The sequence below is a fragment of the Podarcis erhardii genome (genome assembly GCF_964252035.2).
Source record: "Podarcis erhardii genome assembly, chromosome: 16".
Taxonomy (NCBI): Eukaryota; Metazoa; Chordata; class Lepidosauria; order Squamata; family Lacertidae; genus Podarcis; species Podarcis erhardii.
This window is the reverse complement of record NC_138514.1, coordinates 31,991,891-32,007,763: the sequence shown is the minus strand read 5'-3', so window position 1 is coordinate 32,007,763 and position 15,873 is coordinate 31,991,891. Positions and strand designations below refer to the sequence as shown.

The window sequence follows — 15,873 nt, the reverse complement described above, 5'->3', positions numbered from 1 at the left end:
TCCCTTGTACGCAATTACAGAATGCAGGGCAAGGTGGCATAACCTCACACTTTGCAACACGCATTAATGAATTTAACATGCAGTGCAACAGTTTCCTTGCTGTGGTCTCCAGGTGGGCCTTTGCTATTAGCAAGCAGCAAGCTCACCGGTCCGAAATTGGCTCCACAGCCCTACTTATCCTGAGGTGGATAAGATGCCGGGGGGAGGGGGGGCAGACACCATACACTTTCTGGAATCTCCAGTTTAAGCTTGAAGCGTTGCTGGCATAAAAACAAAATCCAGGGCATTTGGTTTCAGTGACTGCCTGTTGATAGTGGCAGAGATGAAATGCGAGGGGCTGCTCATTATCGGCAGGAGGGAATGTTTAAAAGCCAGCCAGCCTACCATTTCAAAACCTCAGGAGTTCTCAAAGTGACGACTGGAGGTATTAAACACGGACTGAACAGAGATTGCTAAAAGCAGCAGATCTGACAGCTGCACAAAATGGAAGAAGAGGGGAAGAGAAACAAACAAGAGGGAAGGTATTAGGTGAAGCCTCATCTCTGTGCAGAGTGCAAGAGAAAGAGAAAGAGAAAGAGAAAGAGAAAGAGAAAGACAGAGACAGAGACAGAGAGAGACTCTTCTGCATAGCACTACAAACAAACTCAACTTTGCGGGGGCAGGCGGGGAGAAAGACGTGCCTTACAAAAAGGGAAGTAAAATACCTAATTGTGTGCTGTTTCAAAGGAATTCTGTTTACAAATAACCAGTACCAATTAAAACCCAAAATGAAATCAGGTTCTCCCCCCCCCGCCATTTATTTCAGTAAACCAGAAAGAAAATGACACCTTGAGCACTACCAAAAGGTCCTCCATTTAGAGACTTTGCTGCTGTTGTTGTCTCAGTTGAATTATGGACTTGCAGTGCAATCCTATGCATTCTTTGCTCATGAGTAAGTTCCCTAATAGGATGTGTTTGGAATTTTCTTTTCTTTTGCTCGATTAAATTATACATATTAAAATTTCACGTACCTGGGAACTGATAACTGTAACTGGGGGCAAATCCAGGGTATCCTCGGCCATAGGTCGCGACAAAATTTGGATAACCTTGAATATAGAAGTGTTTGAGAGAGAGAGAAGAATAAGATTTAAATGTTGGATCTTAAGTTGCACAAATACCAACAGGTTATATATAACCAAGTTTTACTTAGAGGATAACAACTGAAATTAATGGGCCCAAGTTAGTCATGCCCATTATTTTCAATGGGGCTACTCTGAGTAGGACTAGCACTGGATACAATCAAATTACACCAAAGACAGGTGAAGAATAATAGAATTGTAGAGTTGGAAGGGACCCCAAGGACCATCTAGTCCAACCCCCTGCAATGCAGGAATCCATGACCGATGGCCATCCAACCTCTGCTTACAAACTTCCAATGAAGGAGAGAAAACTGACTTTGTACAAAACATTACAAGATTACTGTTCCTGTACAGAATTAATACCAAGTTAATGCTCAGCATTTATATATGACGTCAGCGTACTCAAAGTGCTTCACACATAATATCTGAATAATCCTTACAACAATCTGTAAAGTAGGCCTGTTCTATATTATATTGCCCATTTTGTAGGTGGCAGAGGGAGGCTGATGCTTTGCCACTTTGCCTGCAGCTAATGTTTCCTCTACATCCTGAGTTGCACCCTCAAAAAAGAAACACCTGGAGACTGGCATCATTTTCTTGGTCACCCCCCCCCCGTCTATCTCCATGTCTGAGGCCTGCTACTCATAATTAAAATGCACTCGAGTAGCTCAAGTCCAAGGACTGTGCCTACTTTTCTCAGCTGGGAAGAGTAAATGCCAAACGCTTAGGCTAAGCACATAACACAGGTTTGCTCTGACATTTGGAGAGCTTACAACAAATGTACTTTGCTTCAGAACTATTGACAGTTGGAGATTAAGGTACTAGTAATGCTTCATCCCGAGAGTGTGAAGGACAACTGTTAACGCAGCCAAGAGTCAGAGGCAGCAAGATCAAGGAGCTGGGAAGACCAAGAGATTTTAATTTGACCAGAAACTGAAATTCAACAAAGGGACCACAAGTTGCCTTCATGGAACACAGGCAGTTGCATCTGCAACATCGCAAAGTGTATCTCTGTAGCACACACACACTCTCTGTAAGAGTGAAATTAAACCATTACAAGAGAAACACAAGGCTCCCATATATCCCTCATGGTGCTAATAATGCAGGACCTGGGAACATTTAACAGAGAGAATCTGCAAGGTTCCTATACAGTGGTACCTCGGGTTAAGTACTTAATTCGTTCTGGAGGTCTTAACCTGAAACTGTTCTTAACTTGAAGCACCACTTTAGTTAATGGGGCCTCCCGTTGCCGCTGTGCCTCCGCCGCCCGATTTCTGTTCTCATCCTGAAGCAAAGTTCTTAACCTGAGGTACTATTTCTGGGTTAGCTGTGTCTGTAACCTGAAGCATCTGTAACCTGAAGTGTATGTAACCCAAGGTACCACTGTATATGTATCATGGTTCCTCTCGAGTAGTTATATTTTGGAGCCTGGTAAGGGGAAACAGCCTCAGATTTTTGATGGGGAGAACTGACAGGCACGGAAAGGGTTAAGATCCCCCTCTTCCTCCTACCCACCCATCTTTCTTTAGAAGCTGTCCTGGACCTCACTTTTCTGCTCTGATGGCAGATGCCTGGCGTGCTCTAGCCCATGGGGTCACGAAGAGTTGGACACGACTAAACGACTAAACAAAAATGGTGATTAAATGACCGCACACTCAAAACTATCCTTCTGATGAGAGCTGGCCTTACTAGAGAGCTTTCCGATGCTCTGACCAGAGAGCCTGGTGGGTGTGCAATGGCAGTAGAGCCCACAAAAGCCTGCCACAATGAGGCAATCCAATGCCTGGTATAGAATGGCTTGCCCCTGGCACAGGCAAATTGGAAGAACCAAGGCCAGAACACTGAGTTGGGCAGCAGCAGCACTTTGATGGGTGGATGTTTTGGCCTCACAAGAACTTTAATTCCTTGTAGCACACTAGCATTTCTGTCATGCTCCGGCAGACAGTGTGGGAACTTCTGTCCTGGAATAACACACACACTTTTTAAAGATGAAAGTAGCCAACCTCTGTTCTTGAGAGCAGGGGTTTATTGCAAAAGTGCTTTCTGCGTTTTATCTGGGCAAATCTTTCCATTGGTTTTAACCGAGATCAAGCTCGTGGAGTGCCCTGTTACCAAATGTAAATTTTGTTCTTTTGCTGAGGTTTCATCCCTTCAATTGTGTTCATTTTTAAAGAGCTGTTGCACTGCAATGCAACATGCTCAATTATTTTGCCAACATAGCATGTCCCCTCCATTTCAGATGAGATTTAGACGTCCATATTGTTTGCTATTAATCATCATTTAGAGGTGGAACATTAAACGCTTGGATGAATTTTGATTACTAATTATGACGGGATGGATCTGTGCACGCAAAGCAAAATAGCAATGGCCAAACAAGGCACTCTAGCTTTAAATGCATGCGAACACCCTGTTTGTCTCCTTAACATGCATTTCACAATGCAAATCCTGCCAGAAATTTACTGGATCGTTCAGAGGTAAGTTTTGCAAACCGTCTCTTTGAATAACAATATTGATAAAATGCATTTCTGACCAAGGCACCAGCATCCACCAGGACAAAAAAAACTCATAGTAAAGTGCTGTTTTGAAACCAGATACTATTTTACTCCTTAATGAGGGCTCACTTCAGGGTCAATGGAGTAATGAGTTTGTCACACTGAATTTGAGGCGCTCAGTTCAAAAAATTAACGGCTGGACCACATAACAATATAGTCACTCCCTATGGTTTCCCCAGTAGTGATGTATGGAAGTGAGAGCTGGATCATAAAGAAGGCTGAATTGATGCTTTTGAATTATGGTGCTGGAGGAGACTCTTGAGAGTCCCATGGACTGCAAGAAAAACAAACCTATCATTCTTAAGGAAATCAGCCCTGAGTTCTCACTGGAAGGACAGATCCTCAAGCTGAGGCTCCAATATTCTGGCGACCTCATGAGAGGAGAAGACTCCCTGGAAAAGACCCTGATGTTGGGAAAGATGGAGGGCACAAGGAGAATGGGGCCGACAGAGGACGAGATGGTTGGACAGTGTTCTCTAAGCTACTACATGGGTTTGACCAAACTGCGGGAGGCAGTGGAAGACAGGAGTGCCTGGCGTGCTCTGGTCCATGGGGACACAAAGAGTCGGACACGACTAAACGACTAAACAACAAGAAGTAAAGGGGTGGGACATACAAGCACTGTTCCCAGAACAGTTCATGGGCAGATTCACATATTTAATTTTCCAAGCACCAAACTGCTCCTGTGGGTGATCCCTATGAAAATATATTGTGCAAATATGGAATCCATATCTACAGCATATGCTCCAACTGTTATTGTTTACCTGGCTTATTTTCTGGTTTCGTTTGTTTGGACCTGTCTCTGGCAAATGTCCCTCTTTTTGCCTTTCGGGAATACTGTGTCAAATGTAATTAATGTGTGTTCTTAGAGTTGTTACTTTCTAGGGTTCAGCTTCCACCCCAAGTTCTTAGAGTTATGAAGCTACATCTTGTCTCTAAAGCACATGCATGTAGATGCAGACAAATGAACATTACGGTGCTACAGAGGACACAGCCTGTCATTGTGCATGCCTTGATAAATAACTGTAGGATAATTATATTCTAACCCCCACAAAACATGGGAAGCTGCCTTATACTGAAGTCAGACCACTGGTCCATCTAGTTCAGCTGAGAGCCAGTGTGGTGTAGTGGTTAAGAGCAGTAGCCTCGTAATCTGGGGAACCGGGTTCGCGTCTCCGCTCCTCCACATGCAGCTGCTGGGTGACCTTGGGCTAGTCACACTTCTCTGAAGTCTCTCAGCCCCACTCACCTCACAGAGCGTTTGTTGTGGGGGAGGAAGGGAAAGGAGATTGTTAGCCGCTTTGAGACTCCTTAGGGTAGTGATAAAGCGGGATATCAAATCCAAACTCTTCTTCTTCTTCTTCTTCAGTATTGTCTACACTGACTGGCAGCAACTTTCCAGGGTATGAGGCAGGGTTCTCCCCCGGCCACACCTGGAGATGCTGAGGATTGAACCTGAGATCTTCTGCATGCAAAGCAGATGCTCTACCATTGACAAACCTTTCGCTAACAAATAGCCTTTGAGCTTTTAAAACAGTGCAGGCAAATAATTGTAAAGCAAATAAGAGCAGTCAGAGTAGTGCTGTAATACAATGGTGAGAAGATGGTTTGGGCATATTTTCAGAAGTGAAATATTGGAGAATAAGGTATTGCTCCTCTTCCATTCAATTCTCCAGAGCTGGATCTTGTGTGAAGGTTGGCATGAAGAGACATTTTTAAGGTACATTTTCCTCATCATTTCTGAGTATGTTTGCAGAATGACTTTTCCAGCATACAGTTGTCAAACTGGCCTTACAAAGGGTTAGTAATGTGTGCAGGTCATGGCTCAGCACGACTCCTGAGTCCTCCAATCCACTTTTACAGGGTTTTCAACAAATGCTGAGCCAGTTAGGAATATGTGATGCGCACAAATACTAGGAAAAGGGGGACAACACAACAACATGAGGAAACAATACTAAAAATCACCCTCGAAGCCAACCTACGTGGAGATACAGTCGTACTTTGGATTTCAAACAGCTTAGTTCTTGAACATTTTGGCTCCTGAACACTGCCAGCCCGGAAGTGACTGTTCCGGTTTGTGAACTATTTTTGGAAGCTGAATGCCTGACGGGGCTTCCGCGGCTTCCAATTGGCTGCAAGAGCTTCCTGCAGCCAATCGGAAGCCATGCTTTGGTTTCCAAACGTTTTGGAAGTTTAACAGACTTCCGGAACAGATGCTATTCAACTTCCAAGGTACGACTGTACTGTAATGTTACAAGTACAAAACTTCTGGAGGGGCAACCTGAATTGAAGGAATGGCAAGACGGTAAGTGTTAACCCCTTTCCTGGTCCAAATTGCTATTCCCCAAGTGCCTTTTCCTCCTGTGGGGAAACACATGTTTTTCATTGACTCTGCAAAGAGAAAAAGCCACAGGTGGTGTTGGGGAGAATCTAGAAACAATAGGTAAGGACCAACATTCTCTAGTTCTGATCAATTCTCTAAAAGTGCTTTTTCTTGCTTAAAATGAACTTGCTGCCTATTGATATCAAGCAGGTGCCTTTACTGTATTATTTTCAGTGCTTATGAAAAACATTCTTGTTTAGATAATAATGATAATAATGATAACAATGATAACAATGATAACAATGATAATAATGATAATGATGATAATAATAATAATAATAATAATAATAATAATTTATTGTTTATACCCTGCCCATCTGGCTGAGTTTCCCAGCCACTCTGGGCGGCTAGACAAGCTTACCCAGATGCGGGTAGCGCTGTGGGTTAAACCACAGAGCCTAGGACTTGCCGATCAGCAGGTCGGTGGTTCGAATCCCCGTGACGGGGTGAGCTCCCGTTGCTCGGTCCCTGCTCCTGCCAACCTAGCAGTTCGAAAGCACGTCAAAGTGCAAGTAGATAAATAGGTACCGCTCTGGCGGGAAGGTAAACGGTGTTTCCATGAGCTGCTCTGGTTCACCAGAAGTGGCTTAGTCATGCTGGCCACATGACCCGGAAGCTGTACGCCGGCTCCCTTGGCCGATAAAGCGAGATGAGCGCCTCAACCCCAGAGTCGGCCACGACTGGACCTAATGGTCAGGGGCCCCTTTACCTTTATCCAGATGCTTAGAAAGTTGATGTGCATTTTAACCTGTTTCAGTATTTTAACTTTTTGTATATTTTAACCTATTGTGGTATATTTTTCTTGATTTTACTGCTTTACCTCGTTGTAAACTGCTCTGAGGTTTGCTTTTACAGTCGAGCAGCGCATAAACTTAATGAAATAAATAACTACATAAAATGGGAGGGACATTACAAAACCAAATGCCTAGTTTGGTCCTCACACATTGCACTTTCTTAGAGTGCAGGAAACAGCCATGTGTTTTATGAATCGGCTCCTCAACTTTAGTTCCTACATGAAAAGGGGAACAGGTATACTTTATCTGTTATGAGCCTTAGGTGGCAAGATGATCAGAGTAAGAAAAATCTTGTGCTAGAACACAGGGACTACAAGACTTCCTTCAATTTAAAAGCAAAAGAGAAAGAGAGGCTCAAAACCAATCAACCAGGATCACCGAACACCACAAGCACACCTGTGTCACTCCCCCCTCCCTCCCACCAGCCCCTTGCTTCATACTTCCTTGAAACTGCATCACTTCCAACAACAAAGACAAAATATACAGCTGACTGGATAGTGGTTCTCATCCATATATCCCATCACAGAACATTTCTCGAGGTCAGGCAGATGAAATCATAAATTTATAATACAACATTACTTCAATTTTCCTCTTCATTTGCCGCTGCAGTGCCCAGCTCTGCTCTAACGAGTCAGAGCCTGATCCGCACGGGGGGAAATTGGCTGGCTGAATATCAATAGCACATTAACACCATGCCCATGTGGATGCTTCATCAAGCCAAATTATGGGCAGGCAGGCCGATCCGCCATTTCCCATTTAGCCGCCATTCTTGCCTTGCAATGGGTACTGAGCAATTTATTTGCTTCAGTACTTCTGGCGAATGATCAATCTTGCAGTAATTATCTCTTGTCACTAAACTGAAAAATCAAGGCTTTGCCTCGATTACCTCCCTTGAAGAGAGAACTTCCTATCCATGAAAGTAGAGACCTAAATCAACAATCAAACATGCTTTTCACAACACAACTTCTTTCTCCACTCTTTCTCCTTTGCCCAGAGACAGAAACACTGGGGCAACCCTGCTCTTCAGATGCCTGATAGGAAACACTGCAGATTTTCAGGCTAGTGTGGGCATGCAGCCAACACTGGCACTGTTCCCTAGAACTTGGGGACCACTGACACCCCTGAAATGCCAAGTCTTGGGATTCAATACAAGTTTACTGTTACTTTTTATAGGAGACTTCTGCCATTTGTAGTGCTACACTCTGAAGTGACTCGAGCACCAAGTTAATGGCAGCAAGAAGCTTCTCAAACTGCCCACTACAACCAGCCCAACATACAGCATAGTGGGAAATTAAAATGGAAGCTTCCAGCCCATTGCTGCCAGCAGGTAAGCCTGCTGGGAGGCACACTGGCACACTCAAAAGCTCAACACAATGTCTGAGAGAGGAGCTGAAAAGTGGTCCTGAGAAGAAAGTGGGAAAATTCTGGGAAGTGCCACTAAATTGGGGACTGTGTAGCATTAAACATGATGCAAATGTCCCCAAAATGCTGGACTTGATGTGAGAGTGCAAAGCATAAGGAATCCGTTTCCAGACGAGAGGAACTCTCCGTCACAGACAGGAGGATCTTTATAAGCTTTGCAACATGACGGTCACCATTGCCCAACCATAATGAGAAGCCTGGTTGTAAAAGGGTTGTGTGCATCAGTACTGCACAGATGCAGCCAGAAAGCCTGTACAGGTGCTACTGGCTGTGTCTGCACATTGCCTGATTCTCACTGACCTTTTGCTGTGGGATTATGTGCCCACGTGTGGCCCCAGTAATAATTCCAGCCAGCTCAAATGGAGAAGTGGAGCCTGGTCCTTGCTGCACACCAGGCAAGAAAGAGGTGGCAGGGCTCAAAAACTACCCCAACTCTGCTGCCCCTCTCTCAGACACCCTGCCTCCTGCTCAGCTGGGGCAAAGGGAGAATAAGCAGATCTGGAAAGTCTTCCTGGATCTCAAATGCCACCCCTGTGGGGCAACCCTCCGAGGCAGCAGGATGCATGATAATGCTTTGCTAAGTGGACGGCTGCCAGAGTTCCCCAGTGTGAACGCGAGTGTTCAACATTTGGCTCCTGGAAAATCAGCTCTTCCCCTCTATCCGCCTTCTCATTCAGATAAGAATGCAGCTCCACTGCCGAGAGTACCAGCTCCGTTTTGTCAAGGAAAGAATAATTTGCTTGTATCGATTTTGAAATCAAGGATCGGAAGCCTGACATGTCCAGACCCTTTCAAACTTAACAGCTGAGTTAGTTTACCTTTCAATTTGCTGCAAGCTTTTTTTCCTGGAGTGGGAAAACTAGCAACCAGAGCCTATGCATGTTTACTTGGTGGAAAGTCCCACTAATTTCGGTGGGAATTAATCCCTAGTACATGTGCACAAAACATAGCCTTAATTGCTTAGTAAAAGCATTTTTTTCTTGAATCATGGTACCTAATACACTATTCACAAGGCCATATCTTGACTAAGGCACTTTCCTATGTTGCAGTGTTCCTGCTAAATCTTGCAGAATCTAAGGGTCCATGGGAGGGGTTGTCTACTGGACCCTCTCTAAAGAAAATGCTCAATATGGGGGCCACTAGGGGGCGCATAGGAAGATGGCTGACAATAACATCTCTCCAACCCACACGAGGTAATTTGGAGGCTATGATGGAAGTAATTAGCCTCCCTTGCCTGCTGTGCCCTATGCCACCTCCGAATTTGTGGGGATGGGGGCACTAGGCACAAAGCCCTCCTGTGGGATTCCGGCACTCCTGGACGCCGTCCCTGATCCGCGCCACTAGCTGCAAGAACTTCAAAAGAAACAATTTGGATGAAGGAATGCACATATCTCAAGGAAGGAGGGGGAGTAAAGACTGCTAACAGAAGAGATCTCTGATAAAACAAGACAAGAATAAAACATGAGAAGATACGCCAAGATACGGTATGGCAAATGACTGATGGGGGAGGGGGGGAAACTTTCCTTTCTTTCCTTATGTGATTAAACAAGAATCCCCTCCCCTCACGAGTCAGAATTGTCGTTTTAAGGACTTAAGCTGTGGATTTAAGGCTGTGTGGAGATAAACTTTCGAACCAAAGCATGTTTTAAGAAAAGCGTGGAATGTATAAGAGCTTTGGAATGACGCAGTTAAAAATGCCGTCGCCATATTGGGAAGTTCTGTCGGAGGACTTAAGTCTGAGAGGAGAAATAGAGAAATAGAGCTGTTTTTATATTGTGGGTGAAACTCCTCAGTGGGACTTAAGAATGACAGTTCTGTAATTAATGATGGAAAGAGCGCTATTATCTATGAAGGTGATGATATATGGAAACCATCTCAATTTGAGGATTGGAAGAACGGAAAATTCACACAGGATTATTATTGGTGTTTATCGGCTTAAGGAGACTATCAGAAGAGATCATAAAGAAAAAAGAGAAAATATATGAACAAGATGTGATGTGGAAACAGCAAGATAAGACTGGATAGAATTATGAACTCTGTTTGGACTGATTTGGATTGATTTGGACATTAACGCAGTAGCAAGAAGATGATCAGAATCCTCCTTCGGATCTTGAAATATGGGTCCCCCCAACAAAATTTAAAATTTGGCTTTGTAATTCGGAATTTATGTGATGTGATATATGTGTGTGCTGAGTTCCCAGGCTAGTAGAACCTCATATCTTCCACCCATCTACTTGGAAAGAAAACTGCCTCCTTGTGACATTTCCAAAAAATTAAATCTCAGGTGCTGAAGCGAAACTGGGCTTGCAATGTTCAGATTTTTAGATGTACCCTTTACGTGTTTTAAATGAACCTCAAGAGTATGCTTCAAGTGCCTGAGGCACCCCATCCTCCCTGCCATCTTAATCACCTAAACTATACTCCTGAAGTAAGACCAAGAAAAGGGAGGAGGGGGAGAGAGAGATTTCTCTTCTACTCAGCCTTTTCCTTCCTTTGTCTTAGCTCAAGCCACTGTCCCAATTTCCACTTCTGCAAAAAATGTCACCTGGAAATAACACTAAAAGCTAGTGGGTGCCTGAGATGGTTTCTAATGGGACTTCAAGGCATCGAGCCTTTGGTGTACTCGTGCCAATGCCACCCTTTCCTTTGCTTTCTCTCATAAGGAGTATCTCCTCTACAAGAATGACTTTCTTTGAAGGGCACAAGCCTCTTTTATGCATGAATGCAGCCCAGCTAGATTGAACGTGTGCACTATTGCGGAGCTGTGGTCTGGCTCCCGCAGTAATATTAAAAAGTCAGTCAGAGACTTCCTGGAATTAAGACGTTCACATCAGGTAGTATTTCAGTGGTCCAGAGATATAAATTTTACTGGCTGAGCTTTTTTGTAGCCTGGGAGGGAAAGGAGGTGGTGAGTTAGAAGCTTTAGGTATTGTATTTAACAGATGGTCACAGCTAAGATGCCTGCCACTGCCGGGGGGGGGGGGGGACACAAAAGAAAGGAACCCTAAGTTTTTGTATTGGAAAGGTGTGGCATATAAAAAAATCACACGCTCAAAGGACACCTTGAGACTGGGATGTGGGTCCATTACTTTTTTAAAAATAAGACCTATGTCTCAAGTTAAGGCCTTATCTTCATGAAGGATTAACCAAACATAACTTTTATTTTGTTCCACTACAGTCCCCTATGGAATTGGAGAGGCTGCTTGAACAAATTTCAATGTGCTAGGACTCCAGAGAGTAGGAAGTAAAGTAGGCATTCATGCATTTCCCCATCTGATTAAACAACTGAAAGCAGTACAAAAGTACATCTACACCTGCAAACTGGCTGCCACGATTGGTTTCAACATCCCTGCAAACTGTATGCTAAATACACTTCGTACTAAAACAGACCATTACGAACAGCTGTTGGCTGTAAGATCAGAACTGGACCGATCTGCATCTAAGTGCGACCTCTCTGAACCTCAGCCCAGCTCAAATTTGGCCCACTATGTAACTTTTAAGAGTCAAATGTAACTCACATCAGTGTGATATCACATGGTCCCTGTAACAATCAGAGGGCCAACAGAGACCAGACACAGGGACAAATCTTCCAGATAATTAACCTATTGCTTGATTGCAACCAAGCCATGAGTTTCACATCTGGCATGGGGGAGGAGGGCTAATCAAACTGGCATGCTATTTTGTCTTTCTTCATCCAAGTTGCTGACACTGAAGCAGGGGCGCTGACTTGGGCCCCAGGTTATGGGTGCCCAGTGGCACCTGTGATGTAACACGATGTCGTGACATCATGACATCATGACATCACATTGAGTCAGCGGCGTGGCCTCACGGGGTCTCGGAGATTACGTCCTGTTCAGAGGCCTGGCAACATCGTCTTGGGAGGCTGCGTCAGGGCTCCAACATGACTTTCAGTAACTGGAAGTTACGTCGTGTTGTAGATGCTAAGCACCCAGATTTTTTGTGGGTTCCCTGGCACTCAGGGCATGGCGCCCATATACTGAACGCTGATACAAGACTCCATGGCTAGTCTACCAAGACCCAGTTGGGGGAAGCCCCCAAATGAGCATAATCTCAGGCAGCCCTGACTTTATATCCTGTATGAAAACTCTCCACAGCTCATGTGGGTCACCAGCAGAGCTGCTGAGTACCAGACCCATTCTTTTGATATAAATGTTCTCTTCTACAGGCACCTTCTGACTAAATGTTTTGTATCTACACTCTAGCTTCTGGAATGACTCCTAAAGTAGCTGCCTAGAAAACGCAGTCAGAATGGGTCACCTATGTTAGTTCTTGAAAAGCAATCCTGGGAACTGATTATGCTTTTTAATCCAAGCTCAGGTTGACCAAGCTGTATGGACTCCAGTCCTCACCAGCTTTGGAGGAAGGCTGGCTGCCAACCTGGAGACAATGCTTTCAAGGGTATAAAAAATAAAATAAAAATACTTGGTTTCATTCTCCGAGAATCAGCAATGCAATTGTGCGACTAAAGGTCTTTGGCTAAATATCAGGCCACATCACAGTCTCCCTGTGCTAATTTTGCTTGATGAGTTAATTACACCCTTCTTCTGTTCATGGGTGGGATTTCACTGCTGTGCAACTGACGAGTAAGGAATGGAAAATTTTGATTGCATGCTGAGAATCCGCTGACAGCCGTCGACCTTGAAGCTGACTTGTTGGAGGCAACTAGGGATACATGCACATAATGGACAAGACAGACTCAGACTTATCTGCTGCAACTTGGCGGCTTCGTAATGATGCTACCTCAATAACCAAGAGCTGGGAAGGGGATAGAGGGGGCCAGAGAAGAACTGGAGCAGATAGTTAAGCATCTGGCCTTCATCATGAATCAATCATTCATTCAGAGCAAGTCAGGGTGATTTAAAATCTAATAAGATCACATTAGGAGTCACCCTGCAAAAACCAGTGGAACAGAACCAATTTGGATCTCTTAATGAATCCATGCACTCTACATGCACTAACAGGCACCTGTGCGGCAAGAGATGATCTGCCAAAACCCATACATGCCATTTCTTTTCAACTGAGGTGCCAGCCTGCAGTTTCCACAGGCAGCTCTATTTTAATGTCTAAAATAATCCAAGAGCTAACCCAAATAGTACTGAGTCATAAATATGCCCCAGGGTCAAACCTTTCTTCTGATTAACAGTGGTAAGCTTGGCTTTGAATACCCTTTCCAGATTTTTGGAGTGTGGATTGGTTTAAGGCGATTTAAATCAGCAATAAAATAATAGTAATCAATGATTTAAATAGTAATCAATGATTTAAATGAGCAAGAAAAGGGGTAATTTAAATCAATCGATCACATCACATTTCCCCTAAACAATGGTGCGATTTTGACCACTGAACCATGCGAACTTAGAACTAAAGCAAATCATTTATATTATTGTAGTATTTACGTGTGAGATATTATTTATAGTGTTGTTGCATTCTCGCTATATACATCTGCCAGGCTTTACTTTTATTTATTTCCAGAAGCAGGGATGGGCAACCTGTGGGCCTCCACATGATGGACTCCACCCCCTGTCAGCCCTAGTCAGGATGGCCAGTTGTCAGGGATGATGGGAGCTGTAGTCTGACAATATCTGGTGGGCACATAGTTACCAATATTATGCTCTACACATCTTGCTAGACTACAGCTCTCATCATCTCCAGCAGAACATAGCCAATGATCAGGGATGCTGGAATGCAACAACACCTGGAGGGCACTGGAGGTTGCATACTCTGCACTGCAAAGCCTTTCACATGATCGGTCCCTGTGACAGTTTGTGAGCTTACATATGGGAACAGAGGGACCTGAGAACTGCACCATTTTGTCTTCCCTTCTTTTTTCCCAGTTTCTCCTTTCTCCACTCTCACAAAAACACAAAGAAAAAATGAAATGCTTATATCAAAGCTAATATGTTTTATTCAAATTGTTTCATATTAATCTAGTTACAGTGGTACCTCTAGTTACGAACTTAATTTGTTCCGGAGGTCCATTCTTAACCTGAAACTGTTCTTAACTAGAGGCATGCTTCGCTAATGGGGCCTCTTGCTGCTGCTGCGCCGCTGGCACACAATTTCCGTTCTCATCCTGGGGCAAAGTTCTCAACTCGAGGTAACTCTTCCAGGTTAGTGGAGTTTGTAACCTGAAGCGTTTGCAACTCGAGGTACCACTGTATTATTAGAATAAGGTGCTCAAGGCCCAGGACTTTCCCAGCGGTTGTGGAAGGAAAAGCCCAAGATTAGCTAGAATACTCAGGGCTCAGACAGAAGAGTGGCCAAGGACTACCTCAATGATATTAAGGAAAAAGAGGTGAGGAGAATTAATTTAACATTTAAGGGATGGGAGGTAGTGGGGTGGATAATCAGTATCTCCACTGGGGTAGACCTATCTCCCCCCAGTTTTTCATATATAGTTACAATCAAGCAGTTGTCAGGTAATATAGGAAGAACAGCTAAGGAGAAACAAATGAGAGCCAATTATAACTAAGATGACCTGCCACGCAAATAGAATTTCAGCATTAAATACCATTTATCCCATTTAATTAGTACTTTCTGGACACAATGGTCTGGGCTCAAATACCGTCCTCTCTCCTTGGAACTTCTAATTATTGCTACAACCACGCTATTATGTTTCTCGCTGGGCTTTCTCCATCTTCTGTGCCATTTAAAGCCATGAAGATTTTTAATTATCTGTGCTGAACTGTCAAATATACCTTTAAGAATGTGTGACTCAATTCTTTGGGAGTGGGGTGGGGGGAAGAGGCGGAGGAAGAGAACAGTTTTAAGCATAATTCTGCTTTTGTGAATGTGTGTGGAAGGGCCCACTGAAAATATCCATTTAAATGCAAATTTGGGTATTCCAGAGTGTGCATGTGATCGCCTTTTAGCACAGAAAGGATAATTGAGCCCCCATCGTCCATACCGCTGTATCTTGCACAAGTCATGCAATTTTTGAACTTCCGAATCTTGGAACAGGCTCTTGCTGACTGCTCATCTATTGCACACAACAGTTTAGGCAGCTCTGAGCTTTGGAATACGTACAGAAAACATAGACACATTCTTGCCGATGGCTCATCTATTGCACACTTACCCAACATTCCCATCCCTAGCATAAAAGCATCCATGGTATATGGTAATCCACGAGCCCTTCCTCTCGTCCCTGGCGGAAACATCACTTCTTTAGGTTGTGCTTTCTTACATTCCACCTATTAAGCAGAAACATGTACAAATGAGATGCAAATGAATTCATGTAAAATGTCAAATGCTGAACTGATCTGGTTAAGTTGTGGGGGAAGGGGGGTTATTTTTAGCATTGCTCTTCTGTAAAATGTGAACTTTAAAAATAGGCCAGCGGTGTAAAGTGATTTTCAAAGAGTAAATATGTGTAATGTGACTTCAGAAAGCAGACAGTACAAACCCAGCTAAGGCAGAGATAATGTGTGGATAGGTCACACAGCTAAAAGCTGCAACCCATAAGTTAAGCTGTATTAACTTTTAGTGTGTTTCTAAGTGGTTACTTCTTTGTGAAATAAACATGCAGCTATTGTTGTACAAGAAACAGGCTTATTTTCACTCCAAATGCTATTACGTTTATCATTTCT

At 43.8% G+C, this 15,873-nt stretch overlaps 1 protein-coding gene and 1 long non-coding RNA gene across 39 annotated transcripts in view; one reads left to right on the top strand and one right to left on the bottom strand.

The window, feature by feature from the left end:
- LOC309331462 overlaps window positions 1-3,837 on the top strand; it is a 199,477-nt gene extending 195,640 nt beyond the window's left edge. The window contains exon 3 of the long non-coding RNA XR_014151864.1: window positions 3,828-3,837. This is a non-coding gene — a long non-coding RNA (uncharacterized lncRNA). The remainder of the gene's footprint in view (window positions 1-3,827) is intronic.
- Window positions 1-15,873, bottom strand: part of MSI2 (musashi RNA binding protein 2) — a 416,302-nt gene that overhangs the window by 72,408 nt on the left and 328,021 nt on the right. For all 38 annotated transcript variants that reach the window (XM_081843548.1, XM_081843556.1, XM_081843578.1 and 35 more), the window contains 2 exons: window positions 15,363-15,477; window positions 1,011-1,085 (listed from right to left, as the gene is read on the bottom strand). In XM_081843548.1, coding sequence (XP_081699674.1) covers window positions 1,011-1,085; window positions 15,363-15,477 — 190 coding nt within the window. The remainder of the gene's footprint in view (window positions 1-1,010; window positions 1,086-15,362; window positions 15,478-15,873) is intronic.